Below are 23,052 nucleotides of genomic sequence, written 5' to 3' on the forward strand. Positions count from 1 at the left end.
GTGCTCTGGAAGTTTAGGATTCTCTATGTCCCACAAAAGAAACTAAAACTGCTCAAGAAAACAAACAGTAATTTCTTTGGTGAGATTAGGAGTTTGGTACTTTTCAACTGCCCTTATTTTTAAGAGGTTCACATGCTTTTTTTTTGTTTGTGCCATGAAAACAGATAACAAAGTTTGATTTAACTGTGAAGGCTCAATCTGGATGTTTCAGGTAAAGGTGTATAGAAAAAAAGATAAACCTTCCTTGTCCATGCCTTTGAGATCTGTGGATGTGAGAGATTATATTATTACATTTGTAATCAAGTTGTTAGAGTGCAAATGGGATGGTGAAAAGCACAGTTTTCAACGTGTGTGTACCAGTGCACAAGTCTTCATCTTCAGCTCTACTTGCCTGCATCCCAAGCAGCTGTATAGATGTGTGTGGTGAGACGTTTTTTTTTTCACTCTGTCAGGTATTACATCATGAAGGAAGAACACCTTGACCTTGCTGATGGGTTGCCTCAGTGGAGTCCTACTTTTCTTGTGGTTCAGCTTAGTTTTAAGGTGATATTTGTATAGCCTGACACACAGCATCTGGCTTAGGAGGATTTATACATCACCTATGTACTCTGTATGACTTTTTTAACGAGCCAGCTACTCTTAAGTGACTAGAACAGCTGAAACCACCACACAGACACCACTAAGCAGTGCAAGTCTTGCAGAGGGCAAATGGTCTGGGGTCACAAGGGCCTGTACCTTGTTTGCAGTAAAACTGAGCATTAACTTTTTTTCAGAAAAGGCTGGCAAGCAGCAAAGAAGTGCATACTAGCTACATGTTACTTCATTGTGTGTTAAGCTGATGATTAAACAGAATTGGGTAACATTTGTCAACAAATGAGAAAGGAACTTTTGTGTGAGGTAACAAAATTAAGAAATTGTCATGAATTAAACAAATGGAAAAACAGCAGGAGATGTACATGATTATTTTTGTTCTTTTATGCAATCTGTGTGAAAGCATGAGTATTACTTCAGACGTCTTACAAGCATCATTCAGTCTGCAACAGAAGTATGCTCTGCTTACCTTCCCTTTCCCTCTTCCGTATGTTTCAGTTTTTACACTTAAGCATATCTCGGTATTTTGATAGAGAGGGCTGCAAGTTACAAGCCTTCTTTAGCAATTCCTGAATTTATGAAATTATTTTTCTCACACACAGACCTCTCAGTGACTTAGCCCTTGCACCAGGCTAAATCCCCAAAGAAGCAACTGTGGGAAACCTTGCAGTAAAAAGCACAAAAACCGTGTGCCATAGGACAAAAAAAAAAGTATGCCAGCCATTCCTGTTTTGACTGATTAAAAAAAACCAACAAGCCAAACAACAAAATCCAGTGAGCCAACAACACATGAACTTACTGACCTTTGTGCCGTGGTAGTTTCTGTAATTATTGAATAGCAGGGATGGGCTAATGGCAAAGAAGGAGAATTTGGGGGCTGGCCTAGGTGGTGAGATAAAGTTACATATAAGGTGGCAGCAGCGGATCTGGGAACACTAACAGAATATATTCCCTCCTGTGCAGCTCAGTGAGTTTGGATCCTGGAATCATGAGCGGGTGCCCCTTTGCGAGGAACAACTACCTGTGAGTCCCTTGTCTCCGTGTTTTGCTTCATCATGTCAGTTCAAAAGATATAGTGTTAATGTAAACTAGAGAAGTTGAGAGAAGATGTAATGATTATCAACAAATAGCTGTAGCTATCACTAAAGAAGAAATTGTACAAGGACTTCTATGAGGACTTGGTATTTACTGAACTAGATGGAATGCTACCAGCTGTTACTGGGAAAGGAGTTGCTGCAGGTGGATTGTTTTTTTCACAAGCTTGATTTAGTGGTTAGTTTTCTCAATTATAGATGCAGGTTACTGAAAAGGCGGATATATCTATTAACATATAGTCATATATTTGTTCTTTAATTAAATAGTTTATATATTTACGTAATATTCTTCTTAGATTTAACTTTGACAAGCTATCTTTGGAAGACGAAAAAGATGACAAATCTCAAGAAGGGATAAACAAAGCCAGCAGAGGTGGACTTGTCTATGGAGACTACCTACAAGTAAGTGCAAGGATTCAATTTTTACTGCCCTAGTTGCTCTTAGGACTTGAGCCAGGACATGGGGTTGTTTCTTCTCATTCCACACTGACAGCAGTCAGCCTGTCAGCAAGGCAGGTCTCCAACTGCCCTTCACCTGCCTGAGCTCTTCAAGTGCACTCAAGGGCATAGGTGCTGGTCTTAGCTGGGATGGTGCTGATAGACTGTGGGATGGCTTCTCACACTGCAGGGAAACTGGATATTTCAGGGGATTTCGTAGGGAATTTGTTCTATTGATAAACCTAAAGTGTAAAGTGGTGCACCAAAAAGGGCTTTTTTTTTTTTTTGTCTGACAGTCACCACTTCGCAATTTCTTCATGTCAGCAGATGTGTGCAACTTCCCTGAATTATTGCATGAAAGCCTGGAACATTTGGCTGGAAAAAATATATTGCAGACATTGGGAGGCACAAAAAAAACAAACAAACAAAATCCCTACAACAACTAGAAGCAGTTAGGAAATAAGTAAAAATAAACTGCCATAAGTAATAAAGCAATCCAGACTTTTTTTCTCTTTTTGACAGCAGGAACTAAAGTGAGTGGAATTACTCTGTGAATGGAAGACTAATTTGTTGACATATTATATGGAAATTTGCAAAGATTTCTTCTAAAGAAAATATGAGGAGAATGTGAATTTGACTCAGTAAAAAGTTAGTAATGCCAGAACTGAAATAAATATTACAGCCTCAAATCAGAGCTCATGAGAAGAAATGTTATTGCACGGCTACATAGAACGTTACTATAGGATCTTCATTTTTGCAGAACAATGAAAATAGTGATGTAGAATCTGGAAAACTGCCAGATACTTTGTTTTCTCATTTTTTATAATTAAAAACACTTTTAAAATTATTTTCCTGACCTTAGTAATTGAGTAAACCTAAAATATTCATTTTAGGCAAGATTTTTTAAAAATAAAAATGAAAGTGTCAGATGAGACCATTTAGTTTAACTTCTCATACAATCTGGAATATGAGGCTTATTTTTTTTAATTATTATTTTTTTAATCCTAGCTTTAAACACTAGGACTACCATTGCTAATAGCAGAATTGAGAGCTTTACAGAATGGTCTGATATTTCTGTTTCAGCTGGACAAAATATTGAATGCTCAAGAACTTGAGAGTGAGAAGAAAGGAAAAAAAATCCATGATGAGCATCTTTTCATTGTGACACATCAAGGTAAATAGTTGGGAGGAGTTCAGTAGTGGTAGATTGGCATTTTTACCACAGGGAATTGTTTAAGGCTGAAATGTGCAATATGCAATTTGTTTTCATTTTAGACACAGTCACAATTTCTCTTTTATATGCATTTATATTTTTATATATCCCTGTGTCATTCATAAGGCTGCATTCTACTCCATGCTTAAGAAACCATAAGTGTAACCTTTGGAGTTGGTAAACCAAGATTTGCGTGGTTCTGTTTCTAGAGAAACTGAGGTGGTGAAATTCATTCACCACCCGAGTAACAGGCTGCTATGCAGTTTATTGTAGGTACATTTTGTGTGTTGGCTTGTGCCTTCTCTGAAACTCGATCCCAATTTTAGCCATCTAGAGGCTTCCTAGAAGCCTGCATGCTGGTTAGGTGCTCCCTAACTGCTAAAATCCACAAGCTTTGCAGGCACTGGCTTGGTTATATTTTTCTGTTATTAATGGGAAACATGGACATAACATAAAGATCGTAAGCAGCTCTGGAGCTAGCTTTTACTGGGGTATCAGATCTAGATTTTTTGTAATGAACATTCTGTACATCAAACAGCTGATGTGTAAGCATGCTTCAAAAGAATTTGTTAACATTCTTGATGCTAGATTATTTCATGTAACAGTTAAGGTAAAGGACAACACACTTTAACAATTACTAGATTTGAGTATCTGCACCAGCACTGTAAGTGTAGACTACTAATTTCAAATAAAAAATGCAAGAATTTTAATTCTTCAATGATATGAAAAAAAACCAACACGGAGTTGAAGTTAACACTAACAGTGCCTTTCTTGTAGCTTATGAACTTTGGTTTAAGCAGATTCTGTGGGAAATGGACTCTGTACGGGTGATCTTTCAAAATGGCCATGTAAGTTAAGAGCAAATATACATTTTTGGAAAATCTAGCCCTCTCTTTCTCTTGCCTCCTGCCTTCCAGCCTGATATATTTGGGTTTACCAAAGCAATATGTGCTCTTTTTTTGAAAGCAGCATAAAAAAACCCCAATGAAATTTGGCTGCATGGCTGCTACATCCTGAGAGTACAGACATTTGATCTGCAAAATCCTATTTCCTCCTGAAGTCTGCTTTCTGGTAAATTAATTGCCAAGACCAATTCTCCTCTGCTCCTCCGTACTCTCCTACTAGTACTGTATAACTGCAGAAACTTAACTTTTGCCTTTGTTAATTTTTTTTAAGTCTACGTACTGTTTCTTTCCTTCCATCCAATATCTGACATGGGAAAGTAGAACTCTTTTCTGCAGGTGTGTATCAAATCAAAAAAAAATCAATAATCAAAACCACAGTGTATGATTGTATGAGAATTTCTGAAAATTACAATTACAACAGGAATATTTGAACATTGCTAAACATCTGCCCGAAGACAAACACACCTCGTAATGAGAGATAACAAAGAAAAACTACTGACCTGATAGTACATCTACTAAAAAAAAAGCTGACTGCTTGTAATTTGAGAAGTAGCTTGAACAACATGAGTATGTGTATATGAAGAAAATTTGAAACTACACCAGACTGAAAAAATGGAATTATTTTATCACAATGTCAAATGACAATGTTCTTCACTGTCCTACACATTCATAGTTTTTTTTGGGTTTTTTAGGTGAACATTATATCAAACTGTAATAAATCAAAATAAGTTCTTTAGTAGAGTAATCTTTTATATTTATTGCTCTGAAAAAATGAAAATTGTTTATGATCAGAATTTGAAATGTCAGTGTTAAGGTTAAGTAGATAGCAAGACAATTACAGAAATGGTTATCATCTTTCATTTTTGTAGTTTGATATTTCTTGGTTGTGTACCCTGATCTTAGGAAGAATTTTGATCTCATTGAAGCTAACAGGAATTGTAGCAGACTTCTCTGCAGGAAATGTTTTCCCTCTTAATATTTTCTCTTTCTCACTGGATGCAGTCTTTTTTCCTCTGGTTGCTAATGCACGTCTCTGATGAACATCTTTTTAGATATGCTTTCCTGATATGTCTCTCAGATTATTTTGCTTCTCAACTTTTAAGTACTTTCCACACCTACCCTACGATGCATTCCTTTGCAATAATAGAAATTATTATAAAAGTTGTTATAATAGAAAGCACAATATAATTATCATATCATATAGCATTAAACCAATATTGTAATAACTGGAAATGATAATTATATAAATAAAGTATTTTGGCCTGGAATTTAATTTCTTGTGGTGACCCCTATTTCAGTCAAACATGTAAAAAAGAAAAAAAAACACCTATATATTTGGCCTTCTTGTAATCTATAACTAGTCAGGGAAAAAAAAATTTCAATCTTCGAAAATTATAGTTTCAGTTTTCAGTTAAAAACAGGGCTTTCCATTCCATATGAGATTCTGCTGCTATGGATTTCAATCGGAAAGGACTTGGGAACTATTGAGTTCAACAGAGAAAAGACCTGAAACAAATAAGAATATCTTGTTATTTTTATATTTTTTTTTTCTACAGGTAAGAGATGAGAGGAACATGCTGAAGGTTATTACTCGAATGAACAGAATTTCAATGATTCTGAAATTACTTGTGGAACAGTTCTCAGTTTTAGAAACTATGACTCCACTGGACTTCTTTGATTTCAGGTAAATACTTACTATCCCTCCAGTTTAATGCATGAGTTGGTAATTCTCATCCTTAGAACTGGTTGTGAATTTTGCATGTGCCCTGGCAGCTTGTAGCACATGCACCCTTCAGCTGGGTGAGAAGATACCTCAGAGAGGCAACTTTGACATCAGAGCATGAGGGCTGATTAAGAGTCTGAGCTGGAGTGTGAGTCCAGCATGCTCTGCAAAGAATTACAAATCACTTGTTGATGTTTGTGTGGCACTGCTGGTTGTTTTCAGAGTAAAAAGACAATAGAAATAGATCAGGGTTCTGTTAATACTTTACTTGAAACTTACCTCTGTGCAGTTGCCACTGTATTCTATTGCAAATTAAAGTGCTTGGGTGAGAGAAATGCACTTTCCATAGATTATCAACTAGATATTTCAGCTGTCTTGTTTTGCATAGTGTTCCCTTGCTTCATGTTTTAAGTGGGTCTGCAGTGCTGGAGGCTTCAAGTGGCTGAAGGAAGTGTTGCTGTCTCTTCTTTCTTCCCAATAACTTCTACTCTCCATTAGCTGCCCAATGTCTTGCTGGGCTGGTGGTTGGTAGCTCTTCTGCCTACTGCTGCCCAGACTTTCTTTGGTATCCTTTGGCTTCCCGAACTGGTCCCGTGGGATTTCTATTTCTTCCCTCATTTCAGCTACGTCCTTGTACTACACTACCATTTGAGACAGCTTCCTCCACTGCCTGCCCTCCTGTACTTGTTCTGCTTGTGTCCTTGACCTGACTCATGACCTCAGTGCCAACCAGCATCCCATTCACTTCTACATTGTTTTAGTACACTTTCCTTTCTGCCTTTTAATGGTCCCTAACTAAAAAACACATGAAACTACAATTTCCTTCTCCTGGAAGTCTGAAACATTGGTACTGTCTAGCATTACACTACAGCTGGGGAAAACCATGGGCTAGGCATCTGTTTTGCTGCATTCTTGCTTCTGCTTTGCAACAACATACTGTTATTTAATAAGCAAATAAAAGATCAAATCAGTGATCTGTTTCTGCCAAAATCTTATATTTGCAATTCAAAATGCATTACAATTATCTAGCAATGTGGGATTTCACATTACTTCTATTCATATATTTTTTCAGCACAGTCTTGCAATTTAACTCTGAGAGAATCCCATGAGGGAATTCCTCAAATGAAACCCACTATATGTTTTTCTGAACAGTACTATATTGTACAGGTAGAGATTATACTGTATAATTAGTTCAACTAAAATGCATTCATTTGCACTTTAATGATGAGGACATTTTTGTAATAGCTATTGGAGGTGATGATGTGGCTTAACCCCAGCCAGCAGCTAAGCACACATCTGCTCATTAATTCCTTTCCCCTCAGTCAGACTGAATCAAGTTAAAAATCTTGTGAGTTAAGATCAGTTTACCAGGACAGAAAAGGAAGAGGAGAATAAGAATAAGAATAAAAGAATATCCAAAACAAGTTAATGGTTGGACCTGATGATCTTAAAGGTCTTTTCCAACCAAAATGATTCTGTGATAGTAAGCGATGTTCAGCACAAATGCTCACCACCCGGACTGATGCCCAGCTGGTTGCTGGATAGCAATCCTATAGGAGAGAAATTCCAAAACCATAATCCATGAAGACAGACTGTATTTCTCAGCCAACTCTTATCTGTATACTGAGCATGATGTTGTATGATACGGAATATTCCATTGGCCACTTTGGATCTATTGTTCTGGCTATGCTCCCTCCCAACTTCTTGTGCAGCTGCACAACAGCAAAGCATGGGAAGTTGAAAAGTCCTTGATTTCTTAGCAACTAAAAACTTGAGTGTATTATCAGTATTCTTCTTGTAGCAAATCCCACATTAAATCTGAAACATATTGTAGCTACTAAAAAGAAAACGAGGTCTATCCCAGCCAAACCAGGACAGGCAAAGCTGCTTATTCTGTCTGGAAAGGAAATTATACTCACTAATTTTCCCTCCTGTACATCACATGCAAAGCTGCCATTTTAAAACACAGTAAAAACATAAGTATCTGTGTATGCACAAACAGTATATAGCTAGAAAATTAGAATATGTAATACCAGAGAACCCCATCATTGTAAAATAACCTGTATTTTTATGTTGTTTCTTCTGTTCCCAAAGATACTACCTAAGCCCAGCCTCAGGTTTTCAGAGCCTGCAGTTTCGCTTGCTAGAGAACAAAATTGGTGTTCACCAAAGTCTGAGAGTCCCCTATAACAGAAGGCATTATCGTGATAACTTCAAGGGGCAGGATTATGAATTACTGCTTAAATCAGAGCAAGAGCCAACGCTGCTGCAACTTGTGGAGGTAACATCGTCTGCCTTAGACCTTTCTTTGGGTTCCCTCATCTCCCAAGAGTGTCCTTCACTGGTGTCACTAACAAATTATTCTTCCTTGAGAGAAGCAAGCATGCTGGTAATTTCCCAGTCTGTTGTGTTTTGGATTCCTATCTGATTGTGTGTGAACAAGTTAGTCATTAGTAAACCAACTGATTTTTCACTGCACTTCCTCTCATCTGAAAACTCTGATGATTGAACTAGTAAATCGCATTGTGAAAGTATGAGCTAAGAATATAAATGTACTGTTTCATTCAAATTTTTTTATGACCCTAAATGCTTTTTAGAAGGAAACTTCTAAAAAAGATTTCCATTGTTAGTGATGGCTACAAGTGAGGTTAAAAAAAAGGAAAAATGACAACCCAAAATGGAAAGGGAAAAAGATGTTTAACAAATGTTAATTATCCCCTACCTTGATTTAAGGACTTTGTCTCAAAGTGAGGAATTACTCACAGCAATTTCTCTAACTCCCTTGTAATCTTCTTACACAAAATTAACATAACTTTCCAAAGAACAATGAAATATAAACCTCAATAAAAGCATCCATTTATTAGCCATATGCATTTGTCTAATGACATCTGATACAGAATAAAAAAGAAATTTCTCTAGCTTTTCTTGATTTGTTAAGACTTCACACTCTTGTATCTTTCAGATGAGGAGCTAAATTAAGTGATCTCTAAAGGGAGTTTGACCATAAGGATTCCTAACTTTTTTTCTCCTCCTAAATTCATTCCCATTATTAAAAGGAAATAAATGAGAAAGCTTTGCTAGCTGCCAAGTAAATCTGCATCTTTTATCATTGCATATTGTGGTGTAAGTAAATGACAGATTGCTTGGTCAGCATCCAGCCTGTCTGATATAAGAACTGGTTATATAGTTGGTTTTATACCTTCTTAGATTTATCTTTACAATTATCCTACACATATGGAATAAGATTGTTTTCCTGTACCTAAAAGGTAATTGGCTTTAAAGATACTGTTAGAATGAGACAGCTTTTGTCTTACAAGTCTGGTCATTTAACGTGAAACCTCTGGATGTTTTCAGGGCACCATTATGGAGGTATAAATCATCTACATGGACATGCTTACTCCAGTAATAAGCACCTCTATGGGATATTAAACCAGAGCAACTGTAGCAGAATAATTTATGTTGCTGTAACTTGTAATTCTAGTGTAATGCACTGGCATTGTTAGTATTTCAACATATTATTATTAGGGGTGTTGTTCTTATTGTTATTATAGGCATGGCTGGAAAGAACTCCAGGACTTGAAGCAGAAGGATTTGATTTCTGGGGACAATTTGAAGTGAATGTTTTAAAAGGTCTAGAAGAGGAATTTGCCTTGGTGCAGGTATATAATGTACTCTCAATCTAGCTATAAGCAAAGACAGCTGGCAAGATAACACCGTGACATAAACTTGACTTTTGGCCCACTCACAGTGCAAGAAGCAGAAAAACATGCAAAGTTTTCCAGGAAATCTGCATAAATTGACATCTAAGATGGTTTAAAGTGTGTGATAGATACGTGGATGATTTTGAATGCAAAAGGATAGTATCAATGGAAGTGCTGAGAATTATTTTACTGAAAGTACAACTTCACCTTGAGTTAGAACTTCTATCTACAGTTTAGAGTAAAACTCCACAAAGTTTGGGCCCATGTGCTGTGTGGAGTGTCACTAACAGACCATTTCTATTTAACTATGTAAAACATTTAACTATTTAAGACATGTAACTATAAGTACATTTTTAATGGAAAAAAAAAACCCATAAGGATTGACTAATTTCCTGAGAATATCTTTTTACAAGTTTCTAACTTACCTAGACTTCTTTTATCTACAATTTTCTTAACAATGGCTGTGAAAGGATGTCATCTTTTTGCCTTGAAAAAAATGTCTTCAAGGCCTTCGGACCTAAATAAAAGTGATAAGCTGCCAGGTTGTTTCAACATTCATTCATCTGAATTCTGCTGAGAGCTTTGTGATAATACTATTTTTTAAAGGACAGTGACTCAGGGACTCATCTATTTTGTTTGAAAATACAGATCTTATATTTAAGATGTAAACTTACAGAGTACTGATGATGAAAATAGAAGTTGCGTCACAGGTCGTTCAAATACTTGATTTTCCCTATTGAATTCTAACATGTTTTTGTTTTAAATACCAAAGGCCAAACCAGAATCAGAAGAAAAAGATGACCTATTATCTGAATTCCAAAAACAGAAAGATGTATTACTTTCATTATTTGATGAAAAACGTCATGAACACCTGCTTAGCAAAGGTACATTGCATTGCTGTATGTCAATATGCACTTCTTATTTCTTATACAATACATAAAATCATATAAAAGCAATACATTTGGAGGAAAATCAGTAACAAAGGACATTTGTATTTCGCAGGAGAAAGACGACTGTCTTATAAAGCACTGAAGGGTGCTTTAATGATCTACTTCTACAGGTAACGTAAGATGTGTCTTTAATGCCTGCTGGCAGGAGGAGTGGTGATGGTTAAGGACAGCAGCACGGGTTTATTTAGGTTGGAACAGGCCTCGGAAAATAACCTGGTTCAACCCTCCACAAAACCCCAGATTAGCTAGATCCAACTTGAAGGTCGAATCAGGCTGCTCATAGCTGTGTCCAATTGAGTTTTGAGTATCTTCAAGGACGGAGGTTAAACAGCATCTCCAGGCAGCTGTTTTGCGTCTGACCAGATGCTGCTCCTCAGATTGGAACGACCAAAGGTGTTGTCTTGTTCAAGGTGTTGAACACAGTGTCCCAGAAAGATTTATTTTTCCAAGTGTGAGCAAAAAGGCACAGATTGAGACTTACATGGCAGAGGCACTTGTTAGAATATCTTCTGACATTTCAATACCAATTTAGGGAAAATATACATTGACACAGTTAGACACTGGTGAAGCGATACTCTGAGAAGTGAAGTACATCACAAGACATGTCACTGTCTTCTCTTCCATTTTCCCAGGGAAGAGCCTCGTTTTCAGGTTCCCTTTCAGCTTCTTACCTCCCTTATGGATATCGATGTGCTCATGACCAAATGGAGATGTGAGTTTCAAATTCTGACTGTGACACTCCCTATTTTAGGTGCAAGTAAACTGTTCTCTTTCACCCTTTTTTTGTAGATGTTATACCCAGAGTTTTAGAACTAAGCTTGTGAGCTCATTCTTTAAGAATTACTTATTTTGTTTGTACTTTGGCCAGGAGGAAAGATGAACAGCTTCTTCTTTGATCTTTAGATATATGAGTGTAGCTATTACTTCTTTCAGTGAACATTTTTATTTAAGGGACAGATATATTTTTCAATGTCTGCCAAAATGTCATCATGACAACCCTTGATATGTAGTCCTCCTGCTTCTTCCCTATCTAGACATCTATAAATAAACGTATTAATTCCGTATTAACAGAGCATAATAATTAGTGTGTTAATTCTGTATTAACAATAATTTTATGCTAGTTGACTGAAAAGTGGCATAATTATCTCCTGCATTGCTGAAGACTGAATAGTTCTTTATATCTGGAAAGACCTCTGTATGATATTTAGTATTTTTGCAATGCATCTCGATGTGAGATGTGACCCTTTGGTTATATCTTAACACTGAAAACATGCCATGTCCTTCTTCTGTATTACCTAGATAACCATGTCTGCCTGGTGCACAGAATGATTGGCAGCAAAGCTGGCACTGGAGGCTCATCAGGCTACCAGTATTTGCGCTCAACAGTGAGGTAAGAATAATGCATTTCCCCCATTACCTGCAATAATACAGTTTATACTCTTAATGCCAGCAGGCAGGTTTCAGACGGCTCGCTGGAGCCAGAGGATTCAGCTAGTTTGACAAGTCAAGACTTTTAGCTGCAACTGGGTCATGACAGTCCTGAACAGCATTAGGTCAAAAAGCACAAGGGTATTTAAAACATCTTTTTCTAAGAGGACCTTCTTTGAGGTTGTTTTCAAAGAGAAACTGTCCATAGCTGATAACTGCCATGTAGGGCTGTAGCAACAATTCCCATCACAACCGTCATGAGTGTGTGGAATAGAAAACAGACAGACTGATTAAATCACATTATTAAAGTCTGTCTTTTTCAGCAAGCTTTCTCACTCATCCTTCAAGTTAACATTCTCCCTAAATTAAATTCTACTTAATATCTACCACAGTGCTGGAGGTCTGGAGATAATAGCCTACGTACTCTGCATTTTCAGAAGAAAAACATGACTGGAACAACCATTTTTCCTTCTTAAAACTAATCTGATGTCTAACACTATTCTCTAGAAACAGTTAGGTCTGGATTTTTACTCTGGAATATTCAGGCAAGTTAGTGCAGGAATCTTACGAAGTAAATAAAAATGATGGAATGATTCCTAAGGATTTTGAAATTATGGCTTTCTATGCTGATATCACAGTATTAATTTTTCCAATTATCTTTTCCAGTGACAGATACAAGGTGTTTGTGGATTTGTTTAATCTTTCAACATTTCTAGTGCCAAGACACTGGATACCAAAGATGAACCCAAACATTCATAAGTTCCTCTACACAGCAGAATACTGTGACAGCTCCTATTTTAGCAGTGATGACTCTGACTAGCCTGCCTTCCTAGACAGGGTGCTGTGAAGAACTTGAGGACTTTCACCTTGAGTGGTGTTATCCCTCAAATATAACAGCTATTCTCATGCAGTGTGGGTGTGTAAATATGTATTTATGTATGATGGCTATGTGAATAGTATGAACAGCTCATGGAAGAAACTTAATTGTAAAAAAAAAAAATAAATCTGTATTGAGTTAGCTTATATTAAGACTAAAATGATAGTCTGTCCTGGTTTGAGCCAGTGACCCATTTAACTCTTAGTTGGCTTCTCAAAACCTGCACCTAGAGAGAGGAAGCAAATTATAATTATCATGATCGTGTAATATTTGTATATATCTTTGTATTTTTTTTTCCTAATGGCTGTTTTTAACTAACTTCTAGTTGAGGATGCAATTAGTCTCAGCACCTTCAGAAGAATATTAGTTTCTGAACTCTAGTGGAATTTCAAAAGGAATTTTGGGTTAAGAGTTTCAAAAGCTAGATTAAAAAAATAACTCCTCAATCTAGAGAAATCCAAGCATCTTGAACTTTTACATCCATCAAAAACCATGTTGCTATCTATGTGTTACTTATGAATGTAAATCCCTTTCCTAGAAAATCATTGTTAAGAATAGCAGATACAAATAAGTACTTTGCCATTTAAATAAAGCAGTATTAAAGGTCATATTTTGTTTTCCTTCTAAAGCAAGCACAAAATTTAAACAAAAGTATGACAGGTATTTGAAATGTTTTTTTATTAAAAATATAATTGAAATAAGGATAAAATTTGTATAGAATATCAGTATGTATATATATCAATATAGAATATTGATAAAGCTGTGTTGTCTTCTCATTAGATGGACTCTTGTCTTTTTAAATGCTTCCCTTGGAAATACACAGTAGGCCTTCATAATTTAAAACATTAACACTTAAAAGTAGGAGAACTAAAATGACAATACTAACAACAGACAATTATGATTGCATTTGTCATAAAAAGAAAACAAAACATTGATCTATTACTATGATATAGTAATTAAGTGCAAAAAATCACAAAATTGCTTCAATACTTTTTATAGTAATGCTTCAGAAATGATACAGGGACAGCGTTCCAGATGAAAGATTCAGAGCATTTTAGAATTACACGTTTAGTTTTGAAGTCTAGTTACATTTGCCTGCAAATGCAGTTTTACAGGCCAGCCAGGGCTGGAACTACCTTATGATTCCCAGCAATTCTCACCTATGAATTAAATTAATGTAGAGAAATTTAACATCCATTCTATATGGAGTATTCTGTAATTGCTGAGTTTCCAAAGGTGACAAACAGCTTAGCAATCCTCACGCACACAATTTTTTCTATAATAAATAAGGGGGTTTATTTCTGCTTTGCAATTGGCTTCCCTGGTAGCTGTGAAGCAGAGAAGAGAGAAGGCATGAAACTGACACAGCTCTCAAAGCACAGCAATGCTGATCTCCAAACATCCTGCCAGAAACCAGGATGTTTCATCACTAGAACTGCCTTGGTTTGTCTACATGCAGTTACTTCTTACTTTTCCATCCATCTAACAAATTAATGCAGAAGACACTTTTCCAGGCATTTTTCAATACACACTCCCTGCTCTGAAGATGTTTACCCAACAAAGGTCTGAAGGCTGAAACTGAAGGACTGCAGATAGAGGGGGTACTCAGGAAACAACGACTTTGCATTTATTTTCTTATATTATTGTAGCAGTAGAGAAACAGTAGGATCTCATAAAAGGGAGGAAGATAAAATATGCATCTGTTAGAAGTGCTAGAAAAGCCAAGATCAGTATCCAAGCAAAACAGAAAGAATCTTTTCTTCCTACTGCTCTTCCTGCAATAAAACAAGACCTAATCATGGTAGTTCTTATATCCAAAGCATTTTGATGTATTCTGTCATACTACTGATTATTTGATCCAAATTCCTTATCACTTTTCATCACTTCTTTCTTTTTCATGGAGTAGTACATTCAGAGTTTCAGCCCATCTTGGTAACTTCTTTTTGTGTACTATGCAATTGATTCCGAGTCTTCATATTCCACAAGGTATTTGACATGCAACACACAGTCCAATAAAAACACTTTTAAAAAACTCCAGCCAACCCACTCCTGTACTGCCTAAGAGCAGAAATTGCCCTTGCAGTCACTTCTTATTTTAGAAAATGTTGCTCTGAAGTAAATCTTCAGTAAGTGCCAATACAACGAGTGCCAAACAATAATCATGGTCTTTGGACAGTAAGTGTCAAACAAATACTGCTGAAACTGTATCTGCTATACCTACAAATGAAACAAACAAACAAATTAATGAATATCAGAAGTGGAGACTTGCCAGAACTAAGTTTCCAGAATTCCCATTCATATACCCTCTCTGCTGTGCCATGACAGTAAGTGAACTGTAGGGAGAAGGAGCAGGGAATCAGCTGCAACCCTTAATTGCAAACTTCTTCAGTTTCTTCATTGCCTGACACCATAGCTATGCTCTACACTCCCTTCTCTGCTTCCATGTTCAAAACTTTAGATCCTTTTTGAGGATTCAATATTGGCCAATTCTGGCTGCTGAGAAGCGATCTAAACCTTGATACCCTCTTCCCTTTAACTGTATTCATTAGCAAGGGATAGGCAGTATGAAGCTATGTACCTTTGAAAGCTCACCAAGAAACTAGAAATCACAACTTCCATTTGCATTGTTGTATTACTTCCAGCACTAAAAGCTATGCCTTACTACAGCCTGTGAAGGTATCAAAGGTGATGGCTCTTAAACCATCAAAAGTGGTGTCAGAGCATATCTAAATCAGAAGACAACATCTGTGAGGGAAACAGAGCAACTACTGACCTTTGCTGGATTGTTCTCGTGTGACACACTATAGAAAATGTGAAAAAATATTGCTTTTTGAGAGCATGGGTTTTGAAAATGACACAGCTTTTCTTCCTGACCAGTTCTACAACTGACTTGCTTTAACTATCACTGCTTCTAAATTTCTCTTGCCTAATAGTTTGCTGATACAACAAGAAAAATAATTCGGCAACATGGTAAAGCTATGATTGGATATATTGTCCTCATCTTTACTGAGTGCAGAGAAACTGAATGTTATTTGTGCTTCTCTACAATGATTTACATCGCCCAACACCTTTTACAATGACTGTGAGAGCAATCTTGAAACATCCAATATTGAAAGCCAACACAGGACCTACACTGTTAATCTAACAGACAAAAATTAAATGGACACAGTACTTACTATCTAGTAGTCCAATCCTACCAATTTGGCTTAGCAATCTTTGCTGGTAATCAGGAGTTTCGTCTGCCTTACCTCCATATCCAGCAATGCTGAAGAAACTGCATATTTAACACTACAGACCCCCCTCAAACACCAAGAAAAATATTATGCAGACAAGTAACAGGGTGGCAGACAGAACGAGTAACAACAGTACCAACCTCCATCCTACAAGAAAAGCCATAAGCAGGGTACACAATTTCCAAGCACAGGCAGATCCAGCTGAACTGAGCTCAGATGTACTTAAATCCACCACAGAAGGACAGCAGCTGGTTTACATACCCTGAGTATAGCAATGGCACTACCCTAGCAGTAGGATATGTCACTGTATATTTTACAATACCATCACCTTTACATAGAAGGTTGGTACAAGAGCACTTTATTTGTTATGCCTTACATAGGTTTACCTTTGCATGGTGTTTTTCAGTCATTCAGCTATACAGCTTGGTTAAACTACCAAATGATTTATTTACTTTTCCACCTAGACTCATCCAATCTCTTTTAAACCATAGCAGTAACTTGTACTTCCTCTCTTAGTATCCCATTCTTTTGCTTTACCTACATGGAGAAACGTATCCCAGCATGTGAGCTTTACCACTTTCATGATTTTTTATCAGACTCACCACAGACATTGCTGCCTATCTTAACACGAACATAGCCGTCTATTCCCCATGTAGGCCCCCAAGAATTCTGTACAATCCAGTAAGGGATACTACCTGGAAGAGACATTTTCACAAACAAGGGACAACATGAGACATGGCAGCATAACAAAATTCTAACACAACAGAGTTATTTAGCATCTTATAGTTTCTGATGGTTTTATGATGTAATACTGTGAAACCTACCGCACAGAGGACAGAGCTAATAGTCCAGTGTTGAACAGACTGCATGTAACCTTTGTTAGCATAAAGACATGTATAGTCATTTTGTGACTTTACAAGGACATGAAGTCCCACAGAACTGAAGGAGCACAAAGAGAGCTGTTTTCTCCTGGGATCAAGCTGCAGTTTCAGAACCGAACTAAGCAGCTCGCAACAAACCACCCAATTCTGGATTTTAATCAGCTGCCACAAGGGAAGCAAGTTGCAAGTAAGAGAGAAAACACAAAACCTACTTGGTTGAAGTTCAGTTGGTGGAAACACACCTGTTCTGTCAAAACCAGTGATGAGAACAGCATGATTTGCCCTTCCACTGGAGCAGTGATATTGTATAATCCCACCAAGGTAATCCTGCCAGCTAACTGCATCTACTGTTACTGCCAAGGGGCCCCAGTTAACAAGCATCCTCATCATTTCTTCTTCCTGACCGCTGTGAAAGGAGCAAGTGATAATGTCAAGTGAGTTAAGTTAGCACACTAAAGCAATTGGAGAGGTGGTAATCTGCTTGTAAAGTACAACTTAAAAATCAATCAACTGTTTCCTATGAGTTCTACACATCACATAACATAGATCAATGAATACGTGTTTCATATACTACAACACAGTAATACAGATATAGGGCACATGGACTATGGGAAAAGTGTAGATCCAAAGATGCTATTAAAAAGAAGCAGGTTTCTGGGTCAAGTCAGTGGGCAATGGTAAGCACTATGTATCTTTTATATACAGCACTTCTCAATTAAAACCCAGCTTTGGACAAATCATTAGTCTATATTATTTCCCACCCGTTTTTCAAACATGTAGAAGTACCTCATATAATACATCATAATACACTAAAATATGTATCCCAAACATAACAAAAACCAGGACACTACCACTATCAGACATTACCATTAGCATCCTCATACAGTTTTACTTACATAATATACAGGAACTAGAATTTTTTATCACTGCATTTTATGTGCAGTAACTACATTTGGCAAATACAGACTGGCAAAGCTCTAATTGATTTTATTTACTTATATCTGACAGTAATTCAATTCCTAGTAATTAAATTCCTAGTCAAGCTTACATTTTTTGTCTTGAAGTTCAGTTTGCAGCTGTACTGTACTGACAAAAAAGAAAACAATTTCTTGGTACAGAAACCTTAAAAAATACCAGTTGTCTTTACAAAATCCAGTAGTTATGGACTGGAGGAAGATGCAGGTGGGTATGTAAATGGATAAATTCTAAAATAACTGAACACTGCCTAAATTCTTCAACAAATCCCAGTTACTATTTGTAGGATTTACCATTTCTAATACTAAGCAATGTAATGTTCACTTAGCATGTATTTTAAGTTGTTTCTGACTCAAAGGTCCATTTTAAACACTGCCAACTGACAAGACCTAATTTTAAGACACTGATGTAAGCTTTCTAATTTGAAAAAGCTCAGTAATGGCAGGACTTAGTGGATTCATTTTGGCAGGCCATAACACTTAAAAAATGTTACGTATTAATTTTTATCCAGTACACAGCTACAGAACTGATGCAATCTGCGTCATAACCTTTGGCTAGTCAATGTACTATTGGCTCTAGCTTACTCCATGCAGAAGGAAAAGTACAGCAAATAAAAAGAATCAATAGTAGCTACCTGAAATCATATGCAGCAAATCCTGTTATTGAAACTCCAAAACCTGAGGGACCAAAATAATGGCACAGTCCTGTCTGAGCTTTAAAAGTGTACTCTGAATCTCTCACAAGTTTTACTTTTGTCTGAAAAGAAGATAAATGAATGAGAATGTAATGCATTTGACTTTAACACTATGCAGATTGCAACACCTTGAAAATGAGCACAGAACTCACTCAAAATTCATCATGTCATGAGAAATAGGAAGTCATGTTGGGAAATAAGATAGTAAATATCTCTAGTTTCCTTGTTTGTGGAGAAAGCTTCAGAAGTTTTTGAACAATGAAGAAAAATTTAAAGGGTGTCCCTGGTTTAAACTAGCCTCGTGCAATCTCATCAATTCAAGACACAACCAATGAATTCATGGTCTTCAAATGACATCCAAACACAAAATTATCCTCTCCTTGGGACAGTTCAAGAGCCACAAATATGACAAGAATAGTTATATAAAATATTGAAATTAAGTCCAATTCTGCTATTAGCATTAAATCATCATGCCAGTATATAGTGACTACAATGGCTGCCAATTTGAAGTCCAGCTGCAAAGCTACTGCATCAACTTTTAATACTTTTATTGTCTTATGCAGTACAGTGTATTTATGACACTGTTTCCTCCTGTCTAATTCATTTGTACCTCTCATGAAAGAGGGAATTTTGCTTCAGAGGAACCCAGGAGAGTAACCTCTGTTTTTCTTGAAATGCAAACTTAAGCAAGTTATCTAGATTATTATTAGCTGGGGTTAGATGAATCTTAAGGGGTTACAGAGTTTCTTATAAAGGACAATAATATTAAAAAAATAATGTTAAAAACCTAAGAGATTCTTTTTATATTCTTAAAGTGCAAACTCATCCTAGAGAGAGTACTTTTTATTTCAAAGATATTGAAATGTTTATGCTTTTATGTATTATTAATACACATTTTGCATTTTTCATGAATGAAATGTTAGCTACAACTAAAATAGAAACTATGTCCGTATTTTCATTGTTTTGAGTTGCAAGTGAAACAAAGGTAAACAGGGTCTATTTTTTTCTGACGTTCTCCACACTCCTCCACAATTTCACAGTGTCTGCAAACAAAACCACAGAAAGTTGACAGCCGAAAATCTCAACATCCCTTCCTTTTCCCCAGATGCTGGTGCTTAATTCGACACCCAAATCCGAAAAATGGCTCCTTCTGCACTAGTACTGTATGTTTGCAGTCCCAATTAAATTAAGTGGAAATACTGTAGCTTTCAAGGAACACTGTCTTCCTCCCCTGTGGGTTGATGTGTAACACTCACAAGAACGTATACAGACTACAAAATTCCAAGTAGATTTCAATTCTGGTTGAACAAACTTTCTCTTGATTCCAGGCAAAATAAATACACATGCACACACACGTGCACATTTATATGCATATATACATACATATGCACACATCCATTAAAAGAATTCAGATCAGCTGTACACTCTACCTTCTCCATCACTTTTTCCTAGTGAAAAAAGAATAGGAAAGCTAAGGAAGGGTTAATGATTTATGAAAGTTTCAAACCTGGTTCAGCCAGCTCAAAGCACTAACAGTGGATCCTCCGCTGCAGCCGTAATTATTGTACGAACAGTCAATAACCTGCTGTACGCTGAGTTCTTCCAGGTTATTTCCTTTAATTGCATAGGCAGACTCTATACCACCCACAACACTGAAAGCCCAGCAGCCTCCACACTGGTACAAAGTAAAGGAAAATGGAAGAAAGAAAAAGTCAGCTTTGTTTTTAATTTTCATATCAGGCTTAAAAAAAAAAAAAAAGAGTCAAAAGGGTCTTCTAATGCTCTTCACTTACTGCATCATCCTTGAACTTCATTTTTCATTTAAAATACTCTTTTATTCCCCTCTAGTGCTCTCTGAAAGCTAGAAACACATGATGGGTGTCTTATTTTAAAGATCCATGCATAGTGGTTGCCTTACTTTAAGCATTCCTCCCTGATTAATTTTTGCCCCTTTAAGATAGGTCTGAGGATGCTTTTTGCTGTGAGGTTATCTATTTTCTTGAAGAAGGGTTGGGGCTCAGGAGGAAATTATTTTTGAACCACTTTAGTTAGTAAGTTCTTGAAAAGGCTGCTCTTCAGGAGGCAATCTACAACTTTCCACAGTCTGAAGAATTTTACAGAAATATAGTAGATTACAACACTGAAATGAAACATAATAGAAAAGTTCTTTGCCAGTTACAGACTTTGTACTGCAGCTCCAGGCTCTTCACACTGTGGCATTTAAAACAGGAAGGAGAATTTATTCCTAGGCAAGCTCCAGGTTACTATGTAAAGCACAGAAAGCAAAGACATTGGGCATGTAACAGCTTATTTGTTTCTTACCAGTGACCATAACCACTTTGGGATAAACAATAATCATGTGGGGTTTGATTATCTTCCTATCATGAATGTATCCCCTAAGTTGTTATAAAGATTTGGGTGTCGACCAGCTAAGGGTATTCAACCACAAGAGAAAACAACAGCAAAAGACCTATACCCATCCAGGTGAAACAGGGGGATGAGGAGAGGTACTGAACTTACCTCAGTCTCTTCAGAAAAATACAAAACACACATGGTGCAAATTATTTACAGGTCAACTAGATTAAAAAAGTTATTTCTAAATTTCTAAATGCACAATTTTACATCTCATGTTTTAAAGTCTGATCTCACTTTGAATAAAATGCTATGTCATTTTGTATATATTCAGCTGGCCATACTTGTGCTGGGGCTCCAAGAAATCTTGAGATAGTGCTGGTCACTTCCAAAACTTTCACAGTGCTCTACAATGTGCTGGAACTGTCTCTGAGCATTGCTTGAGAAGCAGGAAAGGAAAACACCAGGACTTACTGTTTGCTGATTTCTCACTTGTGCAATGACTTTCTTGTCTCTCCAGTCAAACTTCTTTGGCAAAGGCTTTTCCTCTCCATTTGGCACTTTTACGTATCTGGGAAGTTTGTGAGGTATGCTTCTTAAGTAAATAGCTAAACACAGAATGCAAACATCTATAAATCCACTATATAAAGAAATCACAAACAACTGTCTTACTAGAGGCCACAGAGGTAAATTTTACCTACAGTTACACTCATGAGATTACATCTCATTCTCAAATCCACAGAAAATGAATGTATTTTATAATAATCACTATACCCCAGAATGCATGTAAATATTCCCACAGTCCTAGAAAGAACAGAGATATGTGATGTAGGGAATGTAGGTACAAAGTGTATAGATTTACTAGTTGATCAATAAACATTCAATAACACAGGTTTCATACAAAAATTTGAACAACATTTTGCTTAGTGGAAAAATACTTTTAGTCAAGCAAAAAGGGGAAAAATAAGACAATAATGTAAAGATTCTAAAACACAGTCAAGTGGTTAGTTTTTCACTAAAAGAAAAAACTATTTAATTATTTAAAATTTTTAAAAGTGTGAAATCCCCCAACGGAAAGAACATACAAGAACAGACTTTAACAGCAATAAGCTAGGTTAGCAATCAGACAAAGTTTCCTACTAAAAAAACCTTGCTCCTGCGCACTGCTCCTGAAAGTCATAGATATCACTGTACAGCCCTGAACCTCCAAGCATTGTTTGGATTGCAGCCTACAGAATAGGAACTTAAAGTCCTCAAGAACCTTGTGCATTTTCCAGTTTTAGAACTGTTGCAACTGAAGAAGTCTTTAATGAAGGGAGGTAAGGTCTGCATACCAAGTAAAATTCAGGCTCTGGGCCATTCAACCTTGCAAGCAGAGAGACACATTAAGAGGATTGCTGTATATCTCAGAAGTACTTACAGTTTGGTACCAGACATTGTAAATTGGCTGACTGTCAGCACTGGAAGGATCTGTAAAAAGATACAAGGTTCTGGGGAAGAACAAGAACAATAACAGAACAGGCATTAGAAGCAGCCAGAAAACGTACCTTTGAACTCTTCAGGAAACAGGTGAGAAAACTGATTTATGCCATAGAATGCAGTTGTATTATCTTTTGAGGATGAATTCAGTAATCTGATTCTTTTAGCGCTTTCCTGAAAGGGAAAAAAACACAAACAAAACATACCTTTATCGTGGACATGATTCACTCAGCCCTAGTGACAAACTCGTAAGCACAGAAAACGTGTGAGCAACAGTAACATGAAGTCGAGAACAGGACACCTGTTCACCTCGGATTCATCCTGGGTTCCTATCAAGCCGATACTAAAGCCAACAGACTTAATTTCAGCTCCCAGGAAGACACCAAGCATTTAGTAAGTCATTTATTAAGTGCCCTGGGGGTGAAAAAAACGATACGAGGCGGACAAAACAGGGAAGCCGAGCACGGTGTGTGGCAGCCGCCGGACGCCGCTCCGCGGCAGCACCACAGGCCTCGCGG

General features: G+C 36.8%; 2 protein-coding genes across 2 annotated transcripts in view; one reads left to right on the forward strand and one right to left on the reverse strand.

Annotated features, from left to right (window-relative positions):
* The first annotated feature begins 1,579 nt into the window (after nucleotides 1–1,579).
* TDO2 (tryptophan 2,3-dioxygenase) lies at nucleotides 1,580–12,863 on the forward strand. The gene is made up of 12 exons (XM_009995909.1): nucleotides 1,580–1,614; nucleotides 1,982–2,087; nucleotides 3,207–3,297; nucleotides 4,114–4,184; nucleotides 5,798–5,925; nucleotides 8,059–8,245; nucleotides 9,516–9,623; nucleotides 10,438–10,549; nucleotides 10,668–10,725; nucleotides 11,248–11,327; nucleotides 11,915–12,005; nucleotides 12,710–12,863. The coding sequence occupies exons 1-12, from the start codon at nucleotides 1,580–1,582 to the stop codon at nucleotides 12,861–12,863; spliced, it is 1,221 nt and encodes a 406-aa protein (XP_009994211.1).
* Nucleotides 12,864–15,056: 2,193 nt separating this feature from the next.
* CTSO (cathepsin O) overlaps nucleotides 15,057–23,052 on the reverse strand; it is a 9,030-nt gene continuing 1,034 nt past the window's right edge. The window contains exons 2-8 of the mRNA XM_009995987.1: nucleotides 22,603–22,708; nucleotides 21,530–21,663; nucleotides 20,211–20,378; nucleotides 18,644–18,765; nucleotides 17,277–17,440; nucleotides 16,756–16,848; nucleotides 15,057–15,137 (exon numbers count right to left, since the gene is read on the reverse strand). Of these exons, the coding sequence (XP_009994289.1) occupies nucleotides 15,103–15,137; nucleotides 16,756–16,848; nucleotides 17,277–17,440; nucleotides 18,644–18,765; nucleotides 20,211–20,378; nucleotides 21,530–21,663; nucleotides 22,603–22,708 (822 nt within the window). The 3' untranslated portion in view covers nucleotides 15,057–15,102. The remainder of the gene's footprint in view (nucleotides 15,138–16,755; nucleotides 16,849–17,276; nucleotides 17,441–18,643; nucleotides 18,766–20,210; nucleotides 20,379–21,529; nucleotides 21,664–22,602; nucleotides 22,709–23,052) is intronic.

The sequence above is a fragment of the Chaetura pelagica genome, unplaced genomic scaffold (assembly GCF_000747805.2).
Source record: "Chaetura pelagica isolate M959 unplaced genomic scaffold, ChaPel_1.0 scaffold142, whole genome shotgun sequence".
In the NCBI taxonomy this organism is placed as follows: domain Eukaryota; kingdom Metazoa; phylum Chordata; class Aves; order Apodiformes; family Apodidae; genus Chaetura; species Chaetura pelagica.